Source organism: Manacus candei, unplaced genomic scaffold (genome assembly GCF_025592945.1).
Source record: "Manacus candei isolate 608988 ecotype Guabito, Panama unplaced genomic scaffold, ASM2559294v1 h1tg000069l, whole genome shotgun sequence".
Lineage (NCBI taxonomy): Eukaryota > Metazoa > Chordata > Aves > Passeriformes > Pipridae > Manacus > Manacus candei.
Genome location: NW_026138117.1, coordinates 3,572,142 through 3,586,710, shown reverse-complemented (window position 1 = coordinate 3,586,710; position 14,569 = coordinate 3,572,142). Strand labels below are relative to the sequence as shown.

At 36.4% G+C, this 14,569-nt stretch overlaps 1 protein-coding gene across 4 annotated transcripts in view; it reads left to right on the top strand.

Annotated features, from left to right (window-relative positions):
- MGAT4A (alpha-1,3-mannosyl-glycoprotein 4-beta-N-acetylglucosaminyltransferase A) overlaps nt 1–14,569 on the top strand; it is a 78,460-nt gene that overhangs the window by 58,070 nt on the left and 5,821 nt on the right. For 3 of the 4 annotated variants that reach the window (XM_051806820.1, XM_051806817.1, XM_051806818.1), the window contains 3 exons: nt 11,007–11,115; nt 13,208–13,274; nt 14,365–14,477. In XM_051806820.1, coding sequence (XP_051662780.1) covers nt 11,007–11,115; nt 13,208–13,274; nt 14,365–14,477 — 289 coding nt within the window. The remainder of the gene's footprint in view (nt 1–11,006; nt 11,116–13,207; nt 13,275–14,364; nt 14,478–14,569) is intronic. The other variant, XM_051806819.1, reaches the window with a different exon arrangement.

Below are 14,569 nucleotides of genomic sequence, written 5' to 3'. Positions count from 1 at the left end.
TCTGAAGAGAAAAATTTTTGATACATATTGCTTGAATGGTGGAGGGAGCTGGGGGAATGAGTAAGTACTACTTATCCATGCAAAAGGTGGGAAAATAGTGTTTATTGTTGTGCCCTGGAAAATTGTAGCTAGGCCTAAGGTAGTTAAAATCTACATGCTGTGTTAAGAACAGTCTTAGCAGTAGAGGATTATATCTTTTTTTTTTATGCTATTATTTTGATTTATTGAAGAAATGCATTTTAGTTTTAGAAGAAGGGAAGTATCTTGCGTTCTGTTGCTTCCTCAAAGCAAATCCACCAATTAGAATGGTGCTACCTGTTCAGACTTAAGTTTAAGGTTATTTGAGCTATCATTGCAAGCCATTTCAAAGTTTATTATGAGTTTTAACTTCTGTTGCCACAGTGTCCTCAAAAATACAGTATTTTGCCTTTCTGAAGTTAGTGACTGATTAGAGCTACAGATGTTTTAATTTCAAATTGTCGGGGGCTTGTTTTTGTTTGTCTACATAATTTGAACAACAGCAGCAGCAGATTTTTGCAGGTGAAGGTCTAATGGAGCAATGGTATTTCCTGATATTTCAAGGATGCTTGCTGAGGCAGTCAGAAATAAAACTGTGACTTGCAGGTTGAAACACAGAAAAGGGAAAATGGACCAAACATTACAAGACTTACCTGGTAGGGAAACACATCTGATAGTAGGAATTAAGAGTAGAAAATACACCTTTTATAGCCATCCTGTGTCTGTGAAAGGATGCCACAAGTTGTTTGGGTTTTTTTAAGTAATAGAAAAGCTCTTGGAATTTAAAAAAAATTTTGTCTGCCAAGTCAGTTTGAGGTATAACTGCTTAGTAACTCCCATAACAAATTCTTGATGAAGAAGTTTTTTAATGGAAATATTGACCACAGCTCTGACTGAATGAATGGCAGGTCTGTTACACTGTGACAGAACACTGACTTGTTCCTGTAGTTTATTTTTCCATGCCAAGTGTTTTGCTGAACTGAATTTGAGTTTTCTGCAGTTCAGTAATTAGCTTTCATTAAGTCTTTAAATATTTATGTTTAAGATCTGAGAATAATGTCAGGAATAACACTGGCAAGGATCTCTTAATAGCTTAAAATGAGAACTGAGCTCACTTCACTGAGCAGAAAGCAACATGTATGGCTATTTTATTCAAGACCCAGTTGGCAGATCCCTGCTGAATACTGAACAGTCAAATAGGTGGTTGTTGTTCTAAACCACACCTGGAGAATGTGTAAATTGAAATCTTCTAACAGTTATTTTAGTAACAAGCTCTTGCACTGAACCTTTTTAGTTTTTTTCCAAGCAAAAGATCTCCAGTCACAACACCAATGTCCCTTAATACTATGTTAGGGTCTCACTCTGGTTTTTGCAGTAAGAAAATACATACATTTCTTGCAGTAGCATATCCTTGAGAATGAAAGTAGATTGAAGGACTTTCTTCTTAAAAGCAAATTGCACAGCAGTGTTGAAGTATGGTTTGGTTTTGGTTTGAGTTTTATGTTTTGAGGTTTTTTTTTTTAAATAAATTGATAAATGCTCAAAATAGCCTACATTGTAAAGATAAGAAATACTGAATTTCTGTCCCTCCAGGTTGTTATATAATTATTGAAATCCACCTTGCTCTTTTGGTATGTACACTGCTGTTCCAAACACAGATTTAATTATTAAAACTGAGAGTTAAATTTAAGAGTTTCTTTATGAACCAGCCAAAACACATCTGAGAAAGATGTTCCTTTGCAGCACTTAAGTGATAGTGGTGTCCATCATCATCACAGCCATTTCTTTTTTAAGTGCCTAAATTTCAGAGTCCTCCTTATGGATGTGATTGACACAAATCAGATATGGTGTTCAAAGAACATGTGCACTAATTACTTGGAGGAAGCCCTTGGAAGTGCATAACCTGTGACTATTATAATTAGATTATGTTTACACTTGTCTGCAATAGAAAATTAGAATGGATATTTTTAAAAAGAGCTTCAGGTTTGCTTCAGTATAAATGGGTTTCAAATGCTGATCTGTATTTTATAAAATAAACTGCAGGAAAGGACGAGTATGTATTTTATATTGTGGAAAGAAAAAAACCAGCAAAAAACAAAACTCGGCCTCACCTCACTAGTATATATATCTAAGTTTGCTTTATATTTTTAAAATATGAGGCTCATCATTTCTTGTATATAACTGCTTCACAGAATCACTAAATCATCAAGGTTGGAAGAGGCCTTCAAGATCATCTTGTTCAACCGTCAACCCAGCAGCACCATAATCACCCTAAACCATATTCCCAAGTGCCACATACAGACAGCTCTTAAACACTTCTAGAGATGGTGACTCCATCACCTCCCTTGGCAACTTATTGCAATGCCTAACCACTCTTCTGATGAAAAAATTTTTCTGATACCTAATCTGAATCTCCTCTGTCTCAGTTTAAGGCCATTTCCCCTGGTCCTCTCACTGCAGGCACAGTAGAAGGGAACAGCACTCCTCCTTTCAGGTAGAGAGTAACAAGGTACCCCCTGAGCCTCCTCTTCTCCAGACTAAACAACCCCAGCTCCCTCAGCTACTCCTCAAGAAACTTATGCTCTAGACTTTTCTGCAACACTGCTTGGTAGTGTTACTTGGAATATTTTCAGAAGGATTAGCAGTTTCCTTTTTTGAGGGGAGGGGAAATCTGTTTTTTGTTTGTGGTGGTGTGGTTTTTTTCATTTCCCCCCCCTGCCCCCCAGCACTGCTTTTATCTCTACAGTTGCCCCATAGTTGTCCTCTTAGCAACTTACTGGGTAGTCATCCTAATGTCACATTGATTATTAATAAAATGATTTTATAAGGTAAAACTTGCTGACTGGAGTTCAGTTTTAAAGTGAAATCTTAATACTTTGACAAATCAGTTTGTAGATTACGTTTACTACCCTGCGCTCTGTTATTGGCATAGATACTGAATGTGCAGTATTTGAGACTAATAATCTAATTTTCTGTATTGTTGACCCTAGAATCCCAGGGAACACGTGATGTTAACCTCACATGTATTTCCTGTGGCATCTTCTCACAACACGGAATTATCATGCAAGTCATGTTAGTCATGCAAGAAATATATATTTGACTAAGCTAGAAAATTAATGTATTGAGTGTGAACAGGGTCTTGTTGAGCTTCTGGTAATTAAACATATACATTATTTTGTCTGCTTTGAAATTATTGTGACAGTGATGAAAAATAATGTTACTTCATAAAAAGTAACAGATGCTTTCCTGGTATTTTGTAAAGGAAAATAAATGCAGCTTTTAAAACAGGTTCTCTAGCAGTGAAAAATAAAAGGAACTTTTTTATTTAAGTACAGCAAAGTTATAAATACATGCAGTCAGCCATGTATGCATCTAAAATGTAAGTATCCGTCCTATGGGATGCAAGTCCTGTGGGTAGAGCAATACTGGATGAAATGCATTACAAAGGAAAACAGACTTTCTAACAGCTCTACAAAACTGTAAGTGGAACTTTCTCATCATTTGCTTTTGCAGTAACAACCACTCAAGGCCTAGGGAACTGCAAAATTGTTTTGGTTTTAGATTAGTACAACAGTGACTTGACTGATGTATAAGTTGTTCTTTGTTCATAATCACTGTTCATTGTAGAAGCTCCCCTTCAGTGTCATGCATTAAACCTTTCATGGGCAGTTCTAGCTCAAGAACCACATATAGGTGCACACACACAGAGCGTATGATTTAGAAATAATCTTTGTTCTGATTCTAAAGATACGTGTTATTAAAATTTAACACCATCTTCATTTTATTAAGCTTTTAATGGTAGTGTCAGTTGATAGGCAATATTTCAAAATCTCTTTGTTTTATAAAATGTTTTGGTGTTTGTCGGTATATTTCAAGTGGGATAATACTTTTAGTGTACATAAAAGAGAATTTGAGGACTTGAGTTTCTGTGTTTACATAAGCTCCTGTACTAATGAGTTGAACATCCTCAAATGGATGCACTGACAGCAGGGATTTGGCAGGCAGGCTCCCAGCCACTGATGCTGTTTGCTCCAGGCATGGAACTCTGCCCATAACAGTGAGGCAAGGACTTCATATGAGACGGGGAAAAAAACTCAAAGTGTGGATCAGAGACAGAAGAAAAGAGCTGCCTAAGCCAAGGACATGCTGCTTCCTCCTTAATGGCAATAATATTCAAGATTTGTGTGTTTGGCAGTGTTTCTGGATTTACAGTTCTTAGTCAGAAATCTTGGAGGCTTAATGCTATTGCCTAAATGTTAGATGTCTAATGCCACTTGAGATACTCTAAAATACTTCACCTGATTTCCAGAAGTACTTGAATCTCTGAGATGTCATAATTGCATCTTTCCAGCCTGTGATGAGGTCATATACCCAAGTGCAATCTCAAATGGTGGCAAATGCCTATGTTTAAGAAAACTGACTGGATTGTGCTTCCCCAGCTAAGCTGGGGGCATAAAAAACGTTTATGTGCATACACCCACATATATACACACACATACTAAAACCAAAACCCCAACAAAACCTTTCTACATTTGATTGGATTAAAAATTCAGTAGAAATAACCTTGTAAAAGAACATAATGACCTTTTAACTGATGTGGTGGATAAATGAGTAAATTCATAAAGGATAAGAACAGAGATTTCCAGACAGACAACAGCCCCTCCCCTAAAAAAACAACCAACCACCCACCCCCACCAAAAAATCCAAACAAACAGAACCCATTCACAAAATACCAAAAAAACCCAAACCACCTCCAAAATTAAAAATTTAAGACTCTTTCTTGTTATTCTTGATGTGTGCATACTCCAGAGAGACAGTGCAGCATAAGAAAGCGGATGTCCTGGTCCTCACTGGGAAACAGAAGGCACAAGTAGTCTGGGGAATGAGATTTTCCTAAATGCCTTCTTTACCAACTGCACAGCTGAATAGGGTTAGGAAATGGTATGGTAAAAGATTGAGTTTGAGCGTTGTATGAGAAAATTAATTTCTTAGATATGTGCTGGGTAAAAAAGACTAAGACCGCTATCCAAAATCCTCCAATCACCTCTTCAGTCAAGCTATTTTGTGGTCTGTTGACAAACATGAGAAAGTTCTCTCCTTTTGGTGTGTTAGTTCTTTGCACAGAAGTTAATGGGGTGGGGTTTTTTGGTGGTGCTTTTTTTTTTGACAGGGGAAAATTTTTGTTTGTTTCATTGAAGGTTTTTTTTCTGAACTGGGAATTATAACATGATAGGAAAGCTCCTACTTCATTGCTTACCTAGGTGAGTACTGGGCAGGTGTATATATATAGACCTGAGGAATTAGGCTTTTTTTTGAAGTATAAGCAATTTTTTCAAAAGACTGTAAGATGCATAAAGAATAGGAGAATAAATTGAACTTGAGAGAAGGAAAAGAAATTATTCATTTTCTGTTCGTATTTTGAATGAGGAAATAGTTTTCAGTGACAGTAGAATAACGTTTCCTGATTAGGATTCTGGGAAGGTGACACAAAGGAGCTAGATTAGTTTTCTTTTACCACCTTTGCATCCAGTGATCAAAAATACTGGATAGGATTGGTGAATAATGACCCTTGCAGTGGATGATGGCATCTGTAGAGAGCCAAAAATTTGCTGACTGAATGTTGCTTTTATAGAAATTCATATTGTGCAGAATTAAAAACTGCTGTGCTGCATGTTGCTATGGATAATTTGCTCAAACATGGAAGGAAACATTTCCTCTCTGCCTTCCCACCTATTTTCCTTTCTGAAAATGGGATATACTAAAATACATCATTTTGCTAAAAAGAGACATAAGGAGGATATGTGACGGAGAGGATTTGATTCCTGATGTTTACAGAGCATAAAGACCTGCCTTATTAAATAGATTCTTTGAATATTTGTGTTTAGCATCAAGTGAGATAACCTGTTTCCTTCAACCCAAATATAATGTCAGTGGATGTGAATTGTGCTGTTCAAAGAATTTTTGTATATTATTTCCTGTGATAAAGCTGCCGTAATTTACAGGTAAAATTATTCTGTGTATTCTGTTCTAATTTTTAATTAGAACACTTTCTATATGTTAAGAAATAGTTGGTGCTTGTATTTGTTTAGATAAAATATAAAGGACAGATTTTTTTTTTATGCTTAAAAGACATCAAATTAGGGAATAAAGAGAATAATAGTGTTTTCGGCCTAAATATACTTGGATGTGAGAGAAAGAAAAGAGAGACATCCCTTCATAAGCAAAACAGGGGAAGGATAGAGGGGAGTGTGTAGCTGGGATTTTTTTTTTCTTTGAAAGCACAGGTGATGACAAAGCTTAGCCATTCAAAGAAGAATATTAAAGCTAGCAGTGCAGATTAGTAATATTTATATTAATTTATACACTGCTTCTGGGGGATATTACAAGAGGTGAGAATCCTTCCATGTGCTTACTACTGGGGGAGTTCTGAATCTGAGTGTAGGCTTTTAAAGTACCCTAGCATAGAATGACAGAATATGCTGAGTTGGAAGGGACCCATCAGGATCATCGAGTCCAACTCCTGGCCTTGCACGAGACACCCCAAGAGTCACACCATGTGCCTGAGATGTTGTTCAAATGCTTCTTGAACTCTGTCAGGCTCGGTGCTGTGACCACTTCCCCAAGGAGCCTGCTTCAGTATTCAACCATCCTCTAGGTGAAAAACCTTTCCCTGATAAGTAACCTAAACTTTTGTCAGTGTATTAATGATAATCATGCTTCTGCCCTTCCCTCCCTTTGTGTGTTTGGATGTGTATGAATATTTGTTTCAGCTTATTGGTTGGGGTTTTTTTTCCCCCCCTCTATTCAGTGTGATTTATATGTTTATCTAGTTCCATGGCAACAAGTGAAACCCTCAGCTTGGGTAAATACTCAAGTTATTGAATATGAAAACTGAAAGTTTTCTTTGTAGCTTTGGCTTTGCTCCATTTTGTTTGTTAGTTGGAGTATTTTTTGTTTGTTTTAAACCTTCAGTGCTCTTGAAATTTTGTGTAATTTTTATGCTACATGAGATATTGATGTTTAGCATCCTCTTACTCTCATACTCCATTGAGGTCATGAGCAGAATGTATGTAAGTTAGTTCATACATTTAATAATGCATAATGCAGAGAGGAGGTTTGTCTCTGTGCTTGAATATCTAGAGTAGCTAGTCATTATCTTTGACCTGCAACTCTAAAAAGACACTGCCAGAGGAAAAGGTTCTCTAAGATTCAGGTACATTGGTACTACAATTTACTAGTAGTAAGTTAGAGTTGCTTTTCTCTGATGACTTTCATAAAAAATGTTCAATTGTGCCTATCTTTGTATTTTTTTTTTTTTGTCATTAAAGAAGCAGTGAAGTAATATTCCATAAGGTCACAGTAGGGTTGTTTTTTTTTTAACTTTAAGTGAATTTGTGTTTGTTTGGGATTACTATATTTAGAGATCTATGGCTTTCAGAATTTTAATTTGAAGGAATGGTTCACAAGGTGTTATGTTTAAGCAGCAGATAGAAAAGAAAATCTTAATGATTCCACCCTAAGAAAAATGGCGATTAATTTGGAAGGAAAAAACCCATGTTTTCACTGTTTACATGGACTGTCATGTATAAATCCCAGGACAGGTATCAGAGTAATTTAGCAGGTGAAAGTAAAGCTACTTCCAAGTCTTTCAGTATCCCTATTGAGAAATACCTGTCACAATCTGAAAACCTTAGAATCATAGAATCATGTAGCTTGGAAAAGACCTTTAAGATCATTCAGTCAAACTGTAAACCAGTGTTTGTCTTGAAAGAAAAGGACTGGGCCAGACATCTTATTAGTGGATGGAGGATTAAACAAAAGGAAAAAAAGCCAACCTTGTAATCCTATGACCATCAGCTGAATTACTCTACATTAGGGATTTAATGAAGACCCTAAATGTGCTGTGAATATCTCTGTGGTTTTTAGAAAAGTCTGTTTTATTTAAGAGGTGTCAGATAAATAAATCAGCTCACTAGTTAGGGGACAAATGTCTTCCCCCCACCTGGGAGGGGGAACTCCATAATGCTGTCTTGTCCAGTTAAATATCTGGCATGTCAGCAAATTTGTAAAAGTTGGCTTGGCATATATAGAGTGCAAAACCAAAAGGTTTGAGGAGGTGAGGACAGGTTCCTTAAAAGCCAATTCAAGGATTTTGGGATGGCAAATTTAACTGACATTTGTTTCAAAATGGGTTTTACTCTCTCAACCCATTTCCAGCAAATCTCCACTGCAAAATCTCCCATCAGGAAAGCAAGTTTCACAAAAGCATAGCTCACAACACTTATTTTAGAAGTTGTAGAATATCTGTTTGTTTGTAAATTAAATTTTATTTCAATATAAATTTTCTAATTTGTAAATTTTATTTCTAAACAAAATGTCATAGATATGAATTGACTATGTATGTGTATTTATACTTCTGTTTTCAATCTGTGTAACTTTTTATGTTTAAGTAGGTGTTATCTGTCAAGTGTTGAAGCAAGACTCAGATATAAAAATATCCCTTCCTTCCTAAACATAATTTAAAATGTGACATATGCATGTGTTGCATTTGTGTGTGCCTATGGATAGTTATAGAAAACACAATAAAGAAGCAGGTTTGATTACAGGGAAGTCTGGAAATCAGGTTTGATTAATTACCACTGTAAATTGTTCTGGCATTGTGCCAACCTGTGAGTGCCTTGGTTTAACTGAGTGACTACTGCTGAGGGGAGGAAACTGTGCTTGGGTCTCAAAGTTGATAGCACAGTAGGAGAAATGGTTGGCTGTTGTTGTATGCTCGCAGGGTTGTTTTGAAAAACAAACCAACCCCAAATAAATAACACTCCTTCCCCCAGCCCCCCCCCCCAAACAAACAAAAACCCCTTACAGCTGCTCCTTCCCCCCAAATGTCCCATCCAAACATCCCAAGTCACTTACTGTTCAGTGAGAACACAGTGATCACAGAGAGTTTCTTTGTCCTCTCAGAAATGAGTGCTAAGGAAAAGCAGCGTGTCCGTGGTTTGGGTGGAGCATTTGCTAGGAACACCTGAGATAGGAAGTGTTTGATCACTTGCATTTTAAAATAAGTCTCCTTAAAATTTTCAGTGTTTTCAAGAGAAAAAGTGCCCAGTCTTGCTTAGGATATATGACAGACTAAGGAATGGCAAATTATATCTACTGTGTCAGAAGAGAGCAGAATATACTTTTAGTTTTCCGGTCAGCTTTGTCAAGAGTTTTCTTTGGCTTGCTATTGAGATGTGCAATGAAGGCATCTTCCTAGAAAGGATGATTCTTTGGGGTTTTTTGGATATCATTAATGTTTAGCAAAAGTTACAAGATTTTTCTCAAAAGAGCTGTGGATGTTTTATGTAGCTTGCATACTTAAGAATTGACTGATCTTTACATTAAACTGCAGTGGGGAAATTAGTTTTTTTGAAGCACATACAGTTCTGAAGCTTACTCAGTCCAGTTCTGTTTTGCAGTTCAGCTGTGCAGTTCTGCTGAAACCAGTGCAATAGAAATCAGTGTGGCTTTCTTGTATCACAATGGGTGCTTTTCCTTCTTTTCTGAGCATTGATAAAAGAAATGTTCTATGTGTGTCTGTATTTTCTTCAAGTACTTATATGATTTTCGGGTCACAGACATTTCTAAGTCAGGATCAGAAAGCTCTGTTTTTTTCTACTTGTCTTGTAGTTATGCAGTATGGATTAATGGCAGGTATTTACCTGATTTCAGACATACTGGATAAAGACAAACTGGAATTTACATCTTCAACTATGCCTTAATAAATTGCAAATTGAGCTAATGTTTGTAATTGTAATCAACTGATAATTTCTGAATTAATTTTGTCTCTGGCTGGTGACATGTTTAATGTTGAAAATGGTTCTCACCCTTAGTTCTGATTGAAGAAGATTTGAAATGTGTTGATAGATTTTTACATATTCATTTAAACGTAATAAAATAAAATGGGCTTGTTAAAAGTGGCATCTGAGTAGGTGTAGTATCTAGGTAGTTTTTGACAGTAATCTGAATAAACTTTCTGGTCCACTAGAAAAAAGGGTGAGTGATGAACAATTTTTCAAGCATTGATACCACCTAGTGGTGAAAAATATTGTTACTTTTTTATGTAATATGTATGCAGAATAATATGAAGTTTGAGTTATATATAAAGAAAGGGGAACTAAACAGTCTGTTTTGCAACATTATCTATACATACAGGACTGCAAAGCTGTTTTGAGAATGGGCAGCTAGACTATGAAAACTTGCACTTCACTGATTGATGCTGATAGGGATGTTTAGGGATAGGTTTAGATACAGTTTTAAACATATTTACTCTGCACCATTAAAAAAATCATTAAATGCACAACTGAATGAGGGTTATGGGGACTTTGTACAGGTGTAAAAAAAAAAAAAGGTCCTTTTAACATAGGTGTTTGTTTGTTTGTTTAAATAAATCTGTCTTTGGACTAGAACTTTGAATTCAGGTAACATTGAGGGTGTGGATATGGGTTGGGAATTCCTGGCACAATCATCAAAGAGATTTTGCAATGAACCAGGGTGGAGAGTTGGACTTGGGAAGCCCTGGCCTGGCAAAATATTGACTTATCTAAGTTCCCAGAACTGGTTCAGAATGGATCTGCAGCATTCATCCTGTGGGTACAAGGAGAAGATGACGTGTGAAGGGGACAGGCTGAAGGAAGGCAGGGCTCCTGCTTCTGTAGGTGGTACCAGTGTGTGCCAGGCAATATTGACTACAGCAATGGGTGCTTTGTATAATGCAATCTGTCAAGATCAGATTATGGAAACTCCCTTTCTCAGTAAAATGCTCTCCAATTACTCTTTAAAAAAATGAAAAATTTTAGCCCTTTCAATTACAGTAGTATGTGAAACTGTCTTATCCCCATCTGACGTAGGTGCAGTTATAAAGTTATGTTTATCCTTGTAACACCTGCAATGTGAAGATTACCATGTAAAATAGTAACAAAGCTAATTCTGACTGATGTATGTAGGCTGTTTTATTTTCCCCCTTTCGTGTATAGGTACTTGTTTCACAGTGGCAATCCCGAGCATCCAGGAGACATACTTCTAAACACGACTGTAGAAGTTTTGCCTTTCCAGGTATGAATGTATTGATTTTTGTCTTCTTCATTACAGGATAAAAGCAAAATCTCTTAACTTCATTGACTTTTTTAAAAGAGTAAGGGAGACATAAATACTTGTTTTGAGTGTATGATCTTTTTGCTCTGATGCTCTCACAGTTCTTTTAATTGGATCTGTTCACAGAAGACTATGGTAACTATTCAGGTGTTCATTCAGAGTGCAGTCTGCTACAAGTGCTGTTGATAATTTGGTGGTGAACAAAGTCATTTTTGTCCAGTTCACTGCTACTATTTAGAGCATAAAACCCCCCAGTCTTCCCTCTCCCATGTATTTTGAAAAATGGGAAACCTAACTCAATCTGCTTTTTGATGTAGTAAAAAAGTCTTAATTCAGGAATTGACACACATCCAGACCTTGCTATATACTGAAATATATAGGTTCTTAAACGGAATGTGTACCTTTCTTCTGGTTATTGATTTTTTTTCCCCATAAATCAGTCAGAGTTTTGTCACAGGAGAGCACTTCTTTACCTAAAGTATATTCTTGTTTGACACCAGATGGTATGGGTTCTTTTTCTTCAACCAGATATTACAGCTAACCACTTATATCACAGAAGTCTGTGAGAGGATTAAGATATTACTTTGGACAAGTTTATTTTATTTAGTACTAAAATGGCAAAGTTTTTCTATCTTCTCCCATTTACCTGGTGTAGGAATCTTGACATCTATGCCTAAATTGCCATATTCTGAATCTTTGTTTTTTAACTTACTTTTTATTTATTTTTTAAAATTAAATAATTATGGAGGAGTTCATGTATCCATTTTTGCAGTCTGTCTTCCTTGGAGCGAGCAAAAATAGGAAATTATGACCACCCCCACCGCTAAAAAGAAATTTGTTAGTTTGATTCTAATTATACAACATGACATGTGGGATATTATATCATAAGATCTGTGGGTTTTGTTTCTCAAGACCTGGAAATACATTTAACTACAAAAACAGCAGCAGCCCTCACTTCATCTAAGCCCAAGATAAAACACGAATATACAAGGTAATGAGCAAAAATGTGCATCAAGCATCTCTTTTTTGGCTATACTTGGCTGTGAAATGTTCCTCAAACTGGAGCATCCCTTAAGGAAGTAATGCTACTGAGCTTCTATTGCTATTGATGCAATATGTGGAAAAGATAAACAGAAAATTTTCTATCTGGCCTGTTCCTAAGCCATTGGTGTCAAAAAAAATGTTGCCAGTATGAGGACAGCAACTCCTGAGGGACCTGTTTCTCCACGATGGACTTCAGTAGAGCTAGAAGCCCGTTCAGGTATTTCAACCCTGGTTCTCCGTAAGCAGAATTCAGAAAAACAAAAAACCCTTAGAAACCAGAATGCCCCCAGACTGTATTTGTCTGGAACTCAAGCAACAAATTAAAAAAAAAGCCCCAAACCAACCCATAACAAAAAACTGCCCAAAACTCCCAAACAATAACAGCAACAACAACAAAAGAAAACCAAAACACCCACTCCCCCAAATAAAAAAAAAACCAACGAGACCCACAAAAAAATCCCCACCACTTCTTCAGCATCTTCCCTGCAAAGTAGGAATTAAAAAAAAAGAAGCTGATGGATTTAATCTCCTGTTTTGTCAAGCATTTTTTATTCATTCCTAGGAAATTCTTATAGTGAGTCTTTCAGTATTGGATCATGTGATTATGGTTGTAATTTTCAAGCTGTTTTTCAAGCTCTATTTTACAACTTAATTTTTGGTGCTTATTAAGAAAAACTTACTGATCCCCATCCCTTTTCAGTGAGGCAGTGATAATTGCAATAATTCTCTCACTGGTCTGATGGCTTTTCATCTCACCCAAAGTCTTAGATCAAAAAGCAAGCTGTAAGTTTCACTTGTCCTGAGAGAAATCTACTCTTGTTCAACCATAGGAAAAGAAGGCAAGATCCTGTCTTTGCTTTTGTTCTACCATATATGCCAGTATCTGCTAAGTATTGTGTTCGTGTGGCAGTTACCATGTGAGTTACATAGGGCACTTAAAGTACACACGTTTGTCTTTCCCTGGTGAAGTCATATGTCAAATGATCTCTTTCATGCTTTGTTATTCTAGAATGAAGAACTGGTATTAAGCAAAGAAACCAAAGACAAACGCTTAGAGGATGGTTACTTCAGGATAGGTATGTCACAGTAGAAAGAAATCTGTATTGTTACTACTACAACGGTCAAGACATTTTCATTAAAACCAAAACAAACCTAAACCTGATTCTTGATCACTCATTTTTGGGTACATGACCTTGTAGGCTTTACTTAATATTGTTTTCACTATTTCTTTTCTGAGACCGATGTACTAAACAAAGATCTGTTGTGACTCTCTTAGTTGAAGTGCAGCTACATTCAACTTTTCTGCCAGGATTAATCACCTAGATTATAGTAGAGGCATTTCCAGGTTGTATAAGATCACCTCTTCTGCTCTGTGACTGCACAAGTGCCTTGGTGTGAGCTGTGTGCTTGGCCTGGATATGAATTCACTCTATAGAAAATCAGCTGTATCATCATAGGATGAGATTGGCATTTCCACAGCCAAGTGGATTTTGGGGAAGGTGCCTGGATACATGTCAAGAAAGAGAAGTTTTACTCATGGATTGTATTTGTTGCTGGACATAGGTTGGGCAGCCCTGTTATAATGAAAGCATGTTTTTTGTCTCAATAAATTACTGTAAATACACCGCCAGCATATTTGGTATTTTAAGATAAAATACAGTTTTTCCTTAGAGATCAAATTGTTGTGTATATGAGTGTAAAATCTAACTTGGCTTTTAAAGTGGATTCTTACTCATCCTAATATAATTGAAGATGCTTTAAATAGGAACATTTTGCATGAATGATATACCTTGTCTTTACTCCTTCTTGAAAACACATAAGGCAAAGACTTTATGTTTAGTTCCATGATATTAAATGAATACCTGTGCCAAAATCTTCACAGAGTTTGAGGTGCTAATGCCTTTGGGCAGTTTCAAAGCTTTTATTCTTACATGTAATCCTGTTCAGATCAGTGTGCTCTGATGATACACTTCATATTGTTTGCTGCTGCAAAGCTTAATCTGATGTCAAAATTGCTCGCTGTCTTTTTTGTTTCAGGAATGATACCAGTCAGTAGGTTTCACCTGTGAACTGTGATGCTACAGAAACACTTTTCTGGACACAAATTTTTTACTTCATTTTGTTGAACAGGACTTAATCGAGGATATACTTTTGCTTCTTTTGCAGGGAAGTTTGAAAACGGTGTAGCTGAAGGAACAGTTGACCCCAGCCTAAACCCTATTTCATCATTCCGGCTTTCAGTAATACAAAATTCAGCCGTCTGGGCAATTCTGAATGAGGTAAGAGGTGGTATAACATTTAAAAATATAACCAGCAAATGTGAGATTTCTTTATTCTGTCAGTGTTTTGAAGCTCAAACTTTTGGCTAACA